The 17063-nt window shown below is 40.7% G+C and overlaps 1 protein-coding gene across 2 annotated transcripts in view; it reads right to left on the bottom strand.

Moving 5' to 3' along the window:
* Positions 1-391: 391 nt before the first annotated feature.
* The window catches only part of Cd34 (CD34 molecule), a 23432-nt gene continuing 6760 nt past the window's right edge, over positions 392-17063 (bottom strand). Inside the window, exons 2-8 of one of the 2 annotated variants that reach the window (XM_021172679.2) lie at positions 14187-14354; positions 12653-12912; positions 11188-11268; positions 3714-3870; positions 3425-3477; positions 3057-3221; positions 392-2356 (exon numbers count right to left, since the gene is read on the bottom strand). In XM_021172679.2, the coding sequence (XP_021028338.1) occupies positions 2171-2356; positions 3057-3221; positions 3425-3477; positions 3714-3870; positions 11188-11268; positions 12653-12912; positions 14187-14354 (1070 nt within the window). In that variant the 3' untranslated portion in view covers positions 392-2170. Of the gene's footprint in view, positions 2508-3056; positions 3222-3424; positions 3478-3713; positions 3871-11187; positions 11269-12652; positions 12913-14186; positions 14355-17063 lie in introns of both variants that reach the window. The other variant, XM_021172686.2, reaches the window with a different exon arrangement.

The raw sequence follows: 17063 nt of genomic DNA, 5'->3' as shown, positions 1-17063 counted from the left end.
CAAAGACTCCATTCCCAGAACCTATTACTTCCAGACAGCACTAACCAGGGCCAGACCCTTAACTGGTCATTCATTGTAAAACATGTTACCAAATGGAAGCTAACTAGACTTTTATGTTCAGTCACCATCTTGCCTTTCTCTGATCCCCCAAACAGTCACCACATTTTGGGCAAGGTTGAGCCTTGTCCCTTAGTTTCCCTAATCCTAGGGAGAAGTTTCCATTAGCAAAGTTAGACAAAAACTAGAAATAAATAGGTTGAAGATGTGTCTGATTTTGACAAGATAAGACTTAAGGAATACATTTTTGTTTAACCTCTGACTCCCTATGCACTTAGGGGTGTTTCTAGAGGCCTCTGAAAGTCCAGCATAACCCTTTCCACTTCCTGTGGCATGAGGGCAGATCACCTAGAATCTGGTGTGAGCAAGTGCTTATATGTGGCTGCTGTAATCTGGGATTGGTAGCCAGATACAGAATAGAGCTCACATAGTCCTGTCTGGTTGTGCTATGAGCTGGGTTAGAGGATGCTCATATAATATGACTCCTTTACCCCCTCATTTGTATATTTTGCATGCAGCTGCTTATATGCCTCTCTTCTCAGAAAGATGTTTCTGAATACCCAACATGCCTCACCCCTTTGAAAGAACATTTCAGCCTGCCCTTCTCCCTACTATGGAAAGCTTTCAACCTCTCTGCCTCTCAACATGGAAAGGAACTTTTCACAAAGTCGCAAGTTCTGGGTGTCCTGGCTGGTACCTGTGTCCCTTTCCTATGGCAGTCTCCTCCTTGGTTGACTTTCCCCATACTGCCATACAATCTTCCCAAGCCTGATATGGAAACCAGTAAGTCAGTTAGCACAGTCAGCATTATAGGGCCACATCAAAGATTTCATCATCACTTTAATTACATCATTTTCACTCATCACGTTTATTCAGAAGAGAATACACCCAATCCTCTCATCTCTGGAAAGTTTTGTTCCTAGCCATCATTAAAATCAGGACCCCTGTTCTCCCCTTAACCCCAGGAGAGGAAGCTTATAGTCTTTGTAGATATTCTGAACCTCTGATCACAAAGGGTTATAAAATAGTGAAGGGGTTTGGACTAGGAAAGGCACAGACAGAAAGGTATCTGCCAGGGGACTGAGGCCATAGCTCCCCCAGGAGTCAGAGGAAGGGGGAAGTCATGTAATTTAGAGAAGGCCAAGGGCCTCAGAGCAAGAGGCTTCCTTTGAAGAGCTCAGGTCAGGAGGTTTAGCTCAGCTGGGTCTGGTAGCTCAAGCTACTTGGAAGCCTAAAGAAAGAGTTTAGTTTAAGGTCTGCCTGGACTATATAGTTCAAAGCAAGCCTGATCACATACATGAGACTTTGTCTCTAAATAAAAAGGGGGAGGAGGGATGGGGATATAGCTCAATGGTAGAACACTTGCCTAACATGTGTGAAGCTCTGGGTTCAAACCCCAGCAATAAAATAAAACAAAAAACAGAGGCTCAGTTCAAAGTCTAGTTCCACTGTCCTGTCTAAGTTGAACCAATGAGATTTCTGTGTGGGCCCAAGGGATCAGATTGAGCTGTTGCTTTAAAACATTGAGCAGGCTCCAGACAGAAAGTTGTCCTGGCCTCTGTAGACAGACATTCAGGAACAGGTGAACAAGAGAGAAGTTGGTGACTAAATCCACAGTGTCTTGAAGTTATAAGGGATGCATTTTTAAAGGATGTATTTTAAAATAGCACTTTTCTGGCTGTACCCTTGCAAGGGAGCACGTGTCAGTGAATACCTTGGTTTCCATAAAGTAGGGGAAGAAGCAGTAAAAATAGTAAAGTTTCCTGGGAAGAAGTGGTAGCTTAGAAAAGCTAGTCTTCTGGAGAGTTCCTGTGAAGAGGCGAGAGAGGAGAAATGGGTCCAGGGCAAGTGCTACATAGCCACCACCTTCTTGGCAGCTCCTCTAGACCTAGGCTTCTTCCCACCACAACTTGACCCAAAGGTCAGAGATTGGATTCAGGAAGTTGAATGTGCAGAGGGCAGTTTATCTGCCTTCCCAAATGTGAAGAGTCCCAGGAACAGTTTCAGAAGTGTATGTAATAGGAGAAGGCCGGACATGAGCTGAAGGCAGCATGAAGTCAGAGACAAGAGATGCCACTTTCCTGGATACCACCCAGTTGCCCACCCAACCAAATCACAGTTCTGTGTCAGCCACCACATGTTGTCTTGCTGAATGGCCGTTTCTGGAAGTGGCCTGGCCGGTCCCGTTCTCCTGAGCCCCTCGGGTCACATTGGCCTTTCCCTGAGTCTCAGAGGAGGCCCCAGGTCCTGAGCTATAGCCCTGGCCTCCACCATTCTCCGTGTAATAAGGGTCTTCACCCTGGACAGTATAGAAATAAAGTAGCATTATCTGGTAAGCAGGGTTGTGAGGTACTGTGAGGAGAGCACAAAGGAAGTAGGGTGGGGGGCAGAGCAGGTACAGCTACATGTGCAGCCTCTTTTCTTCCCAACAGCCATCAAGGTTCCAGCTCCTAGAGGAGAAAGGACAGAGGAGAGGCACCACACCATGTCAATGTGGCTCAGTAACCAACCCCATAAGAAACCAGTCTCAGGGGCAGAAGAGCCTCCCCAGTAAATACCAGCCATTGGCAAGAGTCAACCTTCAGCCTTTCCCCTCCCTCTATCCAGAACACTTTAAGAGTAGATTTCCCTTCCATATGTCCCATGTTTGTGAGCAAAATGGCACCCATGGGGCATTCAATATGTTTACAAATAAGCATGTCCAATTTAACAGCCTATTCTCTCTTATTCAGCTGAACTATCTGGGATAAAATGAGTAGATGACATAAATCATCAGCTGTGACATTGACTAGCAAATGAGCTTGCCCCAGTTTACCCTTCTACAGATTTGCTGCATGATATCCCTACTCTTTTGTAAGTACAATATCTTCCTGCATGCATATCCCTATGTCAAAAGTATCTTTTATGATATTTCTCCTTCTCCCTTTCATAACATCTATGGGCCTCCCCAGAAGTTCATTATCTTTCTCATTTGCTTGCCCCTGTACCCCAAAACTGACCAGCCTTTCTCCTGTAGGGCTCCAACTGCGACGGTTCATCAGGAAGTAACCAGTGGTGCCCAAGATGGCCAGCAGAACTCCAGAGGTGACCAATGCAATAAGAGTCTTTCGGGAATAGCTCTGGTGGCTCCCAATATCTTGTTTATTGAAGCTTTGGATCCCCAGCTTAAGGAAAAGACAAACAAACGGTAGCATGTCACTTGTGGAAAAGGACTTCTAGTGAGAAGTCCAGACCATTCTGCATTCCTTGATGGAACTCCCTGTTGAAGACTATCAGAGGAAGGAAAGAAGGAAGGGGATGCCTGAAGGCCACCATTTCCTCTGCTAATCCAGTGCTCCCTATAAGATGCATGATCTTGTGAACATACCTTTCTCAAGTCAGATTGGTGCTTTTCCATAAGCTGGAGTTTGCTGGGAAGTTCTAGAATTAGAAACAGGGGTTGTTAAATCTAGAGGCTAGTCCAGCTCATCTTGATCTATCCTCCCATGTTGTCCTAGAAACTCTTTTATTCAGAGTGGTTCTTTTCAGCTAGACCTGTCTTCCCAGCACCTGTGGTTTCTTAAGCTGAGGGTATAGGAGCTCCAACCAGGATCTTCTAACATGAGCCCCATTTAATTTTAGTCCTATTCAATCCAAAGCCCCCAAGTGGACCTTACCTGTGCTATTGGCCAAGACCATCAGCAAACACTCAGGCCTAACCTCAGACTGGGCTAGAAGCAGGGAGCAGACACTAGCACCAGCATCAGCATCAGCCTCCTCCTTTCCACACAGTATTTGAATTAGATCTTCTCCCTTTTCCTTCTTAAACTCCTCCTGGAAAGACAGAAAAGAAAAAAGAAAAAAGAAAAGAAAAGAAACCAAGAGGTGAAATTACTAGTAACCCTGAATCTCATCTAGAGTCTCTGGTAATAATTTCGATTCAAGTCACATTATTATGTCCTCCACAAGAAATTCTTCTTTCTAGAATTCCAATGTAAAACATCAATGCTGATTTATGTGCAATAACACAGTAAGCAAAAAAAAAAAAAAGATGTAAACATACAATCAGTAAATATTTCCTTATTCAATAATTTCCTGTATATGCATGCTGCTCAAACTGAATTCAGAGCCACCGTTAACACCAAATTAATGGAATAGTGACTATTTAATGCTAATTAATAACAAAATTTGCTTCGTTGTTACACCAGCTCTAAATGATTGTAAAAAGCCAACAAAGGTGAGTAGTAGAGAAAGCCAATGAGCCGATACACAATCTTGGGGAAGCTTCTTCCTTTTTACTGTTCCAAGACTCTATAAGCATGCCCTGCTCACAATGACATATTGTTTCCATTGAAAGCATAGAAACCAATTAAATGAAATTTCCAGGTCTTCCTTCAGGTTGCTGATTGTTCTACAGGACTCAGGAACTCAGGAGATAAGCCCCCAGTATTTTTAGCAACTAAGTCTCAAAAGTTGGAGGCCCTGACTATATCCTTCAGAATGGGCTCTCCCATTGCCCAGAACTTACTGTAGAGCCTGTCATCAAAATGGCTTCCCTCACACAACCCAAACCAAGACATTCTCCAGTTTTGATGGCAGATGTCAAAGGAGAAAATACTTCATAGATCTGTTAGATTCCTGTTAGGGGAAAACTGCTTGGAGGTTATAACCATCATCAGACCTGAGCCTTCTGGAGAAGGCTTCCTGTCTGGAGGCAGGTCTGCTGTCCATAGTAGAGTCCAAAGGTCTTTACAGTTGGAAGGGAGCCTGGGTATTTTCCTCTTGTTGAGGTCTGAGGAAGGAAAACCTTCTTTGTGTCTGTACCTGACAAAGTCAAGATTGCCTTAGGCCCTCAGGGATCACAGAGAACAGTAGGAAAATAACTGGGTGTGAGTGAGGCCAGCAGGACATGACTGGCCTTATAAGCTCTCCACTTGGGCAAAGCACCTTCCCTAACACCATGCTCTTCAGGTTAGGAGGGAAACTACACGAAGTGACTCAGGGTTCTTTATGAGTCTTCGGTTTAAATGTTTGCTTCCTGAAAAGACAAGGGGCAGGCTTTCCACAGAATCTAAACAAAATCTAAATAAAATGGAACCTTCTGCCATTCTCCAGTGCTAAGAAGCTGTACTTTGACAATATAAAGCCATTTTAACATTTATCAAGCCCTGATAATGGCTTGCTATCATGCACTGTCAGAAAATGTATATGTGTGTGTTGTGTGTTTGTTGTGTGTTTGTCTTTCTTTATGTGAGGATAAGGTGGATGGTAAGAGAAGAAGCTATGAATTTTACATGATCTTGTCTATATAGAGAGATATATGGCAGTTAAAATAAATGTCAGTTACTATGTCTAATGCTCAATCTCAGGTACCTTTCACATCTTTATTTATTTGGCTCCTCACTAGTCAAGAAAGTGAGAACTATAATTCTTTTATTCTTTTTATTTTACAGAGGAAGAAGCTGAGGTATAAAGACTAGTTACCTTAAGAAAAATATAAGAAAGAACTGAAGTTTGCAAAAGAGGGCAAAGACATACCAAATTGTGTTAGCAGAAATAATTCAGTGTGCTTAGGTAAAGCTGTCCCGGGGGAAGGGAGGTGTATGGGGGGGCCACGGAAGCAAGTCTGGTGTGTGACAATCTGCCCAGCCCCACTACAGCTAAAATAAGATGAAAAGACCCTACCATCTCAGTTTTTCTCCATGTCCTGCAAGACTCAACTCAAATCCTTTGTCCTCCAAGAAGCCAGTCCTCTCTTTGGCAAATTAGATATTAATGCCTGTCCTCTCATTTTCTAGAATCTTTTCAAGTCATCAGCAACTAGTCTGTCCTGGATCCTCATCTCTAAACTGATTGTGTGGTGACTACTACAGCAATGTATAAAACATTTAATATACAAGGATTCTGATTGGTACTAAACAATAACGATTACTATTATTACTAATAATCATAGTTCTCAATGTAATGCTTAGGGATGCAAACTGTGACCATCTTCTGCCTCACTGTTGCCATTTCTCTCTGACTAAACTGTAAGGCTCCTGAGTGCCTATATATTGAGGGTGATGGTGCAAGTTAGGTAATTTTGAACCAATACCATACTTATTACTGTATAAAATAAACAAAAGAACTAAAAAACTTGTTGTTGAGTCTAACACCCCAACTGGTTGGTCTCTCACTGGAGTCCTTCCACTGTAAGGTTAGTTTGTTGGATTAAATTCAAGGCAATAACAGTGACCAGCCTCCCACTCTGGGATCTGCCAACCCCGATGAATTGTGTTTGCTTTGGAGAGGAGCAGGTGGATCCTGAACAAAACACAATGCTTCTCCGGTTGCTTAGGATAAACATCCTCCCCCAAGAGACACTGCCTGGTGAACACATGAGAGAGTGGGCAGGAAGAAGCCACAGAATCACCATTTTGTTTGTGAGAATCACAGTTAAAAGTATCTAACTACATCTGTGTACATATGTTACTTTCTAAAAAAAAAAAGAATATTACTAATCTTTCTAGAGGGGCATCCTCAAATTCTGCAATGTCTCTTACCACAGAAAAGAAGCACATCAAATACTGGGGAGGAGAAGATGCATATTTATAAAGGATCTTTGAGATATTTAACAATGCTAAATTTCTAGGATCAATTGTCCCCCATTGTGTTCTGATTAGGTTTGTTTGTTTGTTATCAACTTGACACAAGTTAAAAATTATTTGGAAAGAGGGACCCTCAATTGAAAAGATGACCCCATAGGATTTTTCTGTATCCAAGTCTGTAGTGCATTTTCTTAACTAGTGTTTGATATGGAGACCCCAACCCATTGTGGATAGTACCACTTCTGAGGATGTGGTGGCCCTGGATTGTGTAAGAAAGCAGGCTAAGCAAGCCAGGAGCAAGCAAACCAGTAAGCAGCACTCCTCCATGGACTCTGCATCATCTGCCTTGAATTTCAACCCTTTTCTCCTCAAGTTCCTTTTGGTCATGGTGTTTATCATGACAATAAGAAACCCTACCTAAGACACCTTGCAGCCACCTATTTCAAAGTAATTTTATATATTTTGCTGTATTAAAATTGGCAGCGCAGGCAAAACTCATATCTTCATTGAGGAGACTGGAATAATTAAGAGATTGTTGTTATAAGTTAGACAACAAGTGGGTAATGACTAAGTAGGAGACATTAAATTGTCTCCAAATATTTCTTTCCAACAGACAGTCTTCCTCCATCTATAACAGATGATTTTTGTATGGAAACTGACTTTAGTGTTTGGTAGAGGGCAAGGAAAGCAGAAGCTATGTGTGATCAGAGGTTGGAAATACCCTGCCTCAGAGGAAGTTGGTATACTGTTTAAGTGAGCCAATGTGTTCTGAGTAGATATGAACTTTGAAAAAGTAATCAAACTACCCAAACAGTTTCATCTTTGTGAGTTGTATGGATACAAGTAGTAAATATAATAGACAGGGCACTAAGTAGATACAGTAGTTCCGAAAATTATTCTTGTAACAAAGAACTTGATTTGCTATTTCTCCAGAGATACAAATGCCAAGGAGCACAGGATAAAAGCACCAGGAAATGTAAACTCAACCATAACGAGATAACTATTCACATCATTAGGTTGGCTGTGTGTTTAAAACAGAGAGTAGAGGAGAGCAGGTGCTAACAAGCATGCAGAGGAGCCAGAGCCCTTCTGTAAGGTTGGCAGAAATATCAAATAGTACAGCCACTATTAAAAAAACAGTAAGATGGACTGGAGTACACAGTACAGAGAACTTGCTTAGTATATACAAAGAGCTGGATTCAATCTCCAAGAATTCAAACAAACAAAAATATAGTAGTTCCTCTAAAATAGATTTACCATATCATTTAGCAATTATACAGCTTGGTATTTACCTCAAAGTTTATATTAGGGTGCCATAAAACATGTCCATATGTGATCATAGCCACTTTATTCACAATAGCCAACAAGTGGAAAAAAACCAAGTGTCTACTAATGAATGAGTAGATGGACAGAATGAAGTACACATACATAATGGAATATTATTCAGACTTAATCCAGAAGTAATCTGTGTTATAATCTCTTATCAGTACCTAGAATAACCAAGTTCATGGAGATAGACAGGAGAGCAGTAGTTGCCTGGGGGGTAGGGAACCATGTCATAGGAAGATACACAGAGTTCTAGAGAGACTGGCTGCAAGGTGTATGTAGTGTTGATGTTCAAATTACTCAGTTTTAATGAGAAATTGTAATGGTAGTACTTTTCATGTTGTGGGTATTTTACTACAATTAAAAATGTTGGTGAATTCCCCTGCACCTATGACTACGATATAGGAAAATAAACTAATCTTATATTTTAGAAATGATCTTGAGAATCTTGATCACAAACACTAAATTAAGCAGATAGTGAAGTGGAAACAATGGAAATAAGACCTGGGGAGATATGATGCTCTACTAACAAGGATTTTGAGATTAGGCAGCATGCTTGAAAACATGCTATTCCTTAGCATGTATAAGATGCTCAGAAGCAAAGGATGCAGAACAGGAGAGTTAGTGGGGAGCCAGTGTAACCGAATGTTTATACTAAAAGATCTAAATGGTCTACACAGGGAGAGCTAACAACTTGGTGCTCATCATGCATCTTGCAAAATGAGGGCTGGGAAGGCTGAAGACCACATACACAGTTATGTTGAAACATGTACTAGTTAGGTATCAGTATCAAATGAGTTCTGCAGGATGTGTTCATAGGGAAAACCAAATCCTTTATGTTCCTAATTTGGGGTATGGGTAGGACCTGAGTCTCCCTCTAGTACAGTGGTTCTTAATCTTCTCAATGCTGTGATCCTTTAGCACAGTCCCTCATGTTTTGTTAACCCCCAATCATAAAATTATTTTATTACTACTTCATAACTGTAATTTTGCTACTGTTATGAACCCTAATGTAGATATCTGTGTTTTCCAGTGGTCTCAGGCAACCCCTATGAAAGCATCCTTTGACCACAAAGGGGTTGTGACCCACATGTTGAGAACCTCTGCACTAGGAAAGCCAGTACTTAAAAGCCCCCTGACACCAAACAGACATGCTACCTATGGCAGCTAGGGGGCACAGTACCCTTTGCAATAGACTATTAGACTAGCAGGACTAGGAAGGGAATCTTGAAACATTGGGAGCCATGGCTAGAAATTCTGGATCCAGAGAAAAATTCCCCCAGGAGGTCTGCTTGGGCCTTGGGATGAAGAGCTCTGGGGAAGAAATTGGATGGGAACATCCCTCTGCAGTGATGGGAACTCCAGAGAATGACCACGCTTCACATGTGTTCTGTAGTGGTAGACTTTGTGAAGTGTGGAAGTCCTGTTATTGGCCCATATGGAGGTGGGATGGGGCTGCTCCATCCAGACCCTAATCCCAGATCCTCCACCAATCTCAAAGGAACACACAAAGTTTTCTCTGGTCAGGAATGGAGCAGACTGACTGCATAGACCACAGGTAGAAAGAACAGTTCTTTCCGGAGAAGCACTTATCTTAGATGATGACAATATGTGATCCTGAGAACAGCAGAAGAATAGGAAATACTGAGCACAAAGAACTAACATTCTGGCACAGATCTGTATAATAACACACACACACACACACACACACACACACACACACAGGAAAGAATACTCCATTAAGATAGGCAAAATAAAAACTGATGGGATTGTTTTGTCTTTATCTTCAATCAGTAAGGTTAGAAATTGGCGTCAGGAACACATTAACTGTTGCTTATACTTTGCCTATTTATGTTTTCCCTAAATGTTTTTGAAAACTGCACTGAGTTATTCTAAAAACTTGTATCTATGATTTCTGTCACTTTTAAATGCTCTTAAGTTAAAGGATCCTTTTAATATGTAGTTTAAAAAGTTTTGTAAGTCAGAGGTACCCACCTGATATCTGTAGGTAAGAAACCAGTTATTTGAGTAGCCAAAATAAATAAGGCATGTTCCCTACAGCCTAAAGTCTGTCTAAACCATGGAGCAAGCTGTTAGCTACAAGTTTCCCTTCGCTGCATTCCCAATTTGTAAGAAAATATTTTACTGTAAAAGAAAACAGCACTTTTTCTTTCACATCCATTCTTTCTCCAGAGCCTAGTTACTGTTAGGAAACAGGATTTACTGTAACACACAAAATTCACACCATGCCATGTACATTCTAACCAATGCAGTCTGACAAGAAAATAAAATAAGAATCACTATTGTTTTAAAAAATGAGAAAAATAAAACCTCATAGCAGATACCTTGGTAGTTCACTTTAAAAATGAAAAAGAACCAACAAAGAAGCTCCTAGAATTAACAGATTCAAGAAAGACAGAAACTAAAGATAAATATTAGACTCCAATAATTTTCTAATATCTACATGATAGCAAACTTAATGTATGTTAGGGTATCCTTGTTTAAAATCCATCAAACTTATAGTAAACAATGTTGGGGATATACCTCAGCAGCAAACACTTGTCTAGTATGTACAAGGTCTTGGGTTCCATTCCTACCCAAAAGAAAAAAATATATGTTGAAGAAGAGTGGGAGTAAATAGGGAAACATTTTAAATTTAAAAAATGATAAAAGATACAAAATAAGACTAGAAAAAAACTCAAGGATTTCGAACAAGTTCCTATTCAAATTTGTGTGACTTTTTAAGATTTTTCTCTTTAAAAAGAGTTGTGAATCATCTTTCTGTGGTCTAATTAGGAAAGATCTGGCTTGCTGGATATTAAAAGCACTGTAATATGAAAACACAGCAAATAAAAATGGACAAATAAAATACCTCTGAAGTACCAGATCATATACAAACTTAATATAAACACAAAAATAAATTCAGTGTGCACTAAAGAGTTACATGTAAGTCTTTTGAGTTACATTTTAGTTGGATGGTTCATATTTGGGCAACGACAAGGACTTTCTCAATATAAAAGCTAGGTTAAATCTGACTTCAAATAACTACAAAATTTATTTTAAATTGTTTTTGCCCTTCTTGCTCACTAGATGGGGCCTCTGACTGCCGAAACCCAATATCAGAAATAGCCTGACTCTGCTAAGTCCCAGATTCCTTATTCAGAGGAGGCCAATTCAGGGTAACTTCAGGGTTTCAGAGGGGTTGAGGTGTGTGGGAGGAAGACCAAGGCCAACTTACACAACTAGATGCTTCACTTAGTTCCAGGCAGATACCCTGAGCCAACCTCACTTCTCGGATTCCTGAGCATTTGATCTCTCCCTATAGTAAAAGAAAATCAAAGTTAACATGCAAGTATCCTTGCCAGTCAGTTCTTCCCCACCTCATTTCTGTCACGGTATTCTCTTGAAAAGATTAGGAAGAAGGAAATTTAAATCTTGTCAGAGGCCTAAAGATTTCTGTTATTTATTTAGTTACTTTTTTTTTTTTCTTGAGACAAAGTCTTATTCTATAGCTCAGGGTAGACCAGAATTCACAATGTAGCAATGTAACCTGTGCTGGCCTCAACTCATAATTGTACTGCCTTTAGTTGTTGTTGACATGCCCAGTGAGATTTGAAATAAAAATTGAGCACCCTTAATCAAAAAATTCAGAATATAAAGTGTTTGAAAATCTAAATCTTTGTGATCCCTAATGTGGTGATGTAAGTGGGGGATATATACTACAGACTTTTGAATGTATAAAATTATTGAAAAGTATGATATAAAATGACCCTTAAATTATGTGCATATGGTATATATGAAGCACAGACAAGTTTTGATTTTGGGTCTTATCCTCAAGATATCTCATTATTTATTCCAAAATCAAATTATGTATTCCAAAATAAAAGGCTGGGCCAAAGATTTTCAGATAAGGGCAGGCAGAGTGTAGTTACATTGTTCCCATCTTATAAACTACTCCTATGAGAGAATCAAGCCTTTTGTTAACAAATCTAGACCATAAGCAAGAGGCCATTTGCTTATCTTGGGAATCCCTGGTGATGCTTAAAGGGCAAAAGAGGAAATTGTTTTGTTTTTCTCTTCAGTGAATTACACACAGACAACAGAGTGGTCAGGCAGCTGTTGTTGACACCTGTTTTTCTCTTGGCTCATAAGAGTCTTTCCATTTATCTGCTACTTCTTTAAAAACAAACAAAAACTAGGTCCCTCATGGTTGTCTGTAGGCTACATGCTCTAATTTCTGTCTGTCAGATTGAAAGCTGGTGATTGCCACAGGCTAAAGGCCAAGAAGGTCAGACTGAACTCACCACCTTTATGTGTCCAGTTCTCAATTCATTAGATGACATCCTCATTGCCATTCTGTCCTGGGACAGCTACTAAGCCCTTATATATATGAGAAATACTTTGCCCTAAATATTTTAAGGCAACCCCAGTAGACAGGGGACAGATACAAATATTCCCAAAGGGAAATGGTGTTTCTGAAGAATTAGAGAGCTAGAAGGATCTCTAAGAATCTCCCCAAAATGCAAAACCTAAAGCACAAATCAGACTTCTCACTGGACTTCACCCTCTCCTCCCCATCTTCCTCCTGACTCACCTTTCTAGCAATATAAAATACATATTCCATGTTGACTCCAAGATACCTAAATCTCATGCTTTTATGAGCAGTGAGGCATAATCTGCTGTTTGGGGACAAACTCACCCACCTTAATGGCACTCGGAGCAGAAGATGATGTGTAAGCATATGGCTCGGTGGGTGATGTCATCTCAAAGCTGCTATTATTAGGCGAATAATCAGAAACATTTATAGATGGCAGGCTGGACTTCCAGGTCATCTCTGAAGTGGAAAAACTGTCTGAAGTAGTAGGCAGTAAGCCAGTTGGGGAAGTCTGTGGTTGTGAAAAAGTGGGTGGAGTTCCAGAGCCTGAAGGGATCCCAGAGGTAACTGTAAAGTTGACCATAGTCTCTGGAATACACCAAAACAGTATATATGCATCTTCACAATGCACACAGAAACACACAATCTCACTTTGTAGATTTCTGCACAGAAACAGGAATTTGGTGAGGTTACAGTTACTTTATATCTTAATCCTGGCCCAATTCAATTCAAGCCAGCTGTTAGAACCATAGTTATAATATATAGCAAGGGTGTCCACACTTTTATTAACATTGTATCATGATGTTATCATTACAAATATGTTGGACCTTATTTGTAGCTAACCTGAGATGTATGAGACCTGCAGGTATCAGATTGGCCATGCAAGATCTAGAATGTAGCCAAGGTTCACTCTAATTATGAAGCTGAAAATTTTATCCTACAGAAGACCTTTAGTTGGTTTGAACCCAGACCCATCTTCCATCACTTAGAAGAGAACAGAGACATCCATCAATTGAATCCAAACTGATCCTTACTTATACCAGCTGAACTTAGCATCACTATGAGAATCAGTCCTATTCTGGACCCACTTGTCATGTATGGCCTACAAATGTTTCCAACACAGAGAAAGCCATTTAGAACTTATTTAAGAATACCATTTCTTACTCAAGAAGAAGAAAGACCAAAGTGTGGATACTTCATTTCTTCATAGACAGGGGAACAAAATACCCATGGAAGGAGTTACAGAGGCAAAGTTTGGAGCTAAGATGGAAGAAAGGACCATCCAGAGACTGCCCCACCCGGGGATCCATCCCATAAACAACCACCAAACCCAGACACTATTGCATATACCAACAAGATTTTGCTGACAGGACCCTGATATAGTTGTCTCCTGTGAGGCTATGCCAGTGCCTGGCAAATACAGAAGTGGATGCTCACAGTCATCTATTGGATGGAACACAGGGTCCCCAATGAAGGAGCTAGAGAAAGTACCCAAGGAGCTGAAGGGGTCTGCAGCACTATAGGAGGAACAACAATATGAACTAACCAGTACCCACAGAGCACGTGTCTCTAGCTGCATATGTAGCAGAGGATGGGAGGAGAGGCCCTTGGTCTTGTGAAGATTCTATGCCCCAGTATAGGGGAATGCCAGGGCCAGGAAGTAGGAATGGGTAGGTTGGGGAGCAGAGGGAGGGGAGAGGGTATAGGGGATATTCAAAGGGGAAACTAGGAAAGGGGATAGCATTTGAAATGTAAATGAAGAAAACATCTAATCAAAAAAATACCATTTCTTGAATCATTGGTTTATATGACCTCATCTGTGGTGGGGGAACAGGCTGTACTAGTTGAGTACTTCTTGTTACCTGAGATGGCTGGTGTGGTCTTACTGCTGTCCTGATAGATCAAGTAGTGGCTGGTACTTCCAGGGATGCTAGATGTGATATTTTCCTCAATGGACTCATTGGTAGGAACTGATGGGGATATTCCTTGTGTAGATGTCTCCGTGGTAGCAGAAGTCAAGTTATTTAGATCTGTAAACCCAGAGGTTACAGAGAAATAAGGACAAGTTAGAACTCAACCTTCCTGGAGCCTCATAACAACACCTGATTCAACTTCATGGCTTTAAGTGAATCTGACTGGAACATCCTTGTTGCCCATGATAATGGAGAAACATTAATAATATATACCTAGACATCAAACTAGTTTCCTATTACTAGGCTTTCCCTAATGAAATATACTGAGCATTTATAAACACAGAAATGTCACAAATAATTAAAAACTGTAGCAACACAGAAATATAAGTCATCACTTTTAATGTGTTTAGCAAAATACCAAGATACAAAATATTACCTATGTAAACATAACAAGGATTGAAAATGTGAGAGGCTAAGTTCCTAGCTCCATTTTACACACTTTTCTTTTTTGCTCAAATTCAATTAATTATCAGAAATAATCTAGATCCATAATTTCTCTATGAAAATCCCCTTGCATAATTTTTCATTCTCAGTCTTGCTCATTTACAAACTTCAGGACCTTCAAACCCATTATCCTTTTCTTTTAATGAAGAACTCAACTGCAGTGAGCAACCTGGAGATTTCTTTCAGGAGGTTCTAAGCTAGAATTCAACCTGATGGGACTGGTTTCTCATTCTGTCTCATAGAGGGAGGACAGAGAGCTTTGCCAGAACCACACATTTTCAAGCATGCACACCTCAGTTTAATCCTTAAATATAGGTTGTCTATTTTTACATGAATTGTCAGGAAATCAAACTACTAAATTAGAATGATTTTTGATCTATGCATTCTCTGAATACCCTTATGATTGCCTTTGCACATTCTTCTATATATTTTTAGACTTGGAAGGAGAACCTTGACCTTATATCTTATGTGTACCAAAGCTTGTTTTACTTCCTGTATGGTCAAACCAAGATGACCCTCCCTTCTAGATCACACTTTGGAGACTACAAGTCTTCATACACCTTGCTCCAATGGCCCTTTGCTCACATTCAGACCTACATTAACCTGTGATGTCTCATCTTTCTAGGAATGAACTTCAGTACCAAAATGTGTACTTCCAAGGTCCAGGAATAACTGTTTGAAGGGAGGAGGGTTAGCATATGGGTATACTAGTGTCCTATATGTACATGCAAGATCCTCCACACTGAGGGCCTGAGCCATCTGAAGGAAGACGGTAAGGGAAGTGGGCTGGGGCCAGACTCATTAGTAGAAAGAAGAGGAAAGAAGTAGACTGGGGCCAGAGTTGTGGGCAGGAAGAAGGGAAGGACCGCAAGCTGGGGCCAAGGTCTATCTTGTCCTGGCCAGTCACAGAAGACTGACATCCAAAAGTGTTAAAGTTCCAGATTCAAAGTTAGTTTTCTCAGTGACTGAGAAGGTGTATGGTTACGGTATGGGGATGAGCTGTTTAGTTTATAAGTTGGCCTCAACTACAAATGTGAAGTTCAAGCATAGAAGAGGATGTGGGCCTCTTTGTGAATTGTTCAGAAACCAACTCAGACTCCATAGCTGACAACTGTAATACTATTTGTAAGGATAATTGAAGTGCATCTCTAAATTTTCCTGATTGAAATCTAACTCTATATTTTTTCCCATTTCCCAAGGTCAACAATGTAGACTGATTGCTATTGCCATCAACATCTAGAGGGAAGTTTAGAATTTTAACTTCTAGTCAACCCAAGGCCAAGAATGTTTTCCATAGGTGCTAGCCAGGGTTCCCTCTCCCATCTTTGCCATCTTCCCAACAAGTAGCAAGCAGGCTGTATTAATATTGACCACAGAAATCATGTTTTATTATGTGTCAGGTAAATAGGGAAAAAAGCAATATTACTATCTTCATTCTAAAAATGAAAAACCTATGTCACTAAGTTGCTGGTCAGGGGAAGAATATAGATCATTTGGGCAAGCAGCAAAGAGTGTAGGTCTTGCTGACTAGGTAGTTGTTAAGGATCTCAAAGCCTTTGTGGACAGTAGGATATATGTCTATTCCTATTTAGTTTAGATACAGAAGCCAACCTAAGCTACTTCTTTCTTAAGATGGGACCCCACCAATCTGACCCTAAGACATGAATTTATTATAAGGGAAAGTGGTGGTAGCATTCAGACACTGAATTAAAGGAATCATATTTTCAATTTACCATTCTAAGATATCCCTTTAATTTCCCTTTGAAATCCTTCTTTCTGCCCACACCCTCCTTGCTCTACTCAAACACGTCAATTCCTGGGAATCCCATCTGGTCTAGGTTGGCCCAACCCCAAAGGAAACCAGGCCTGGCTGAGATGATGTCATGCTTTTGAACCCCTCCCCCAAGGGGCCTCCTTCACCCAGACAAACAATTTTGAACTTTTCCAGATGTGAAGAGAGACCCGCTGCTAGTTCTAAAGACAGAGGTGCCTGTTCCAGAACAGTGAATCAACTCCAGATCCAAGCTAGCTATGGACCCATTGGGGATGGGCTCCCAGCTGTAGCAGCCTCATCCCTCCCACTCTTTGGCCAGATTGCAAATGAAAAGAGGACCCAAGACAGATGTATAGCTCCAAGCCTAGAGTAAGCAGCAACTAGCGTGAGGCTACCGGAACAGAACAAAGAAGAGGGTCAGAAAAGCGAGGTTTCGTGAAGAGCTATATAAGACCTAGCTTACCCCAATATAGGGGAATGCCAGGGCCAAAAGAATGGGAATGGGTGGGTAGGGAAGTGGGGGGCGCTATGGGGGACTTTTGGGATAG

The sequence above is a fragment of the Mus caroli genome, chromosome 1 (assembly GCF_900094665.2).
Source record: "Mus caroli chromosome 1, CAROLI_EIJ_v1.1, whole genome shotgun sequence".
Lineage (NCBI taxonomy): Eukaryota > Metazoa > Chordata > Mammalia > Rodentia > Muridae > Mus > Mus caroli.
Note: the sequence above shows the minus strand (reverse complement) of the source record. Positions and strands in the feature narration are given on the sequence as shown.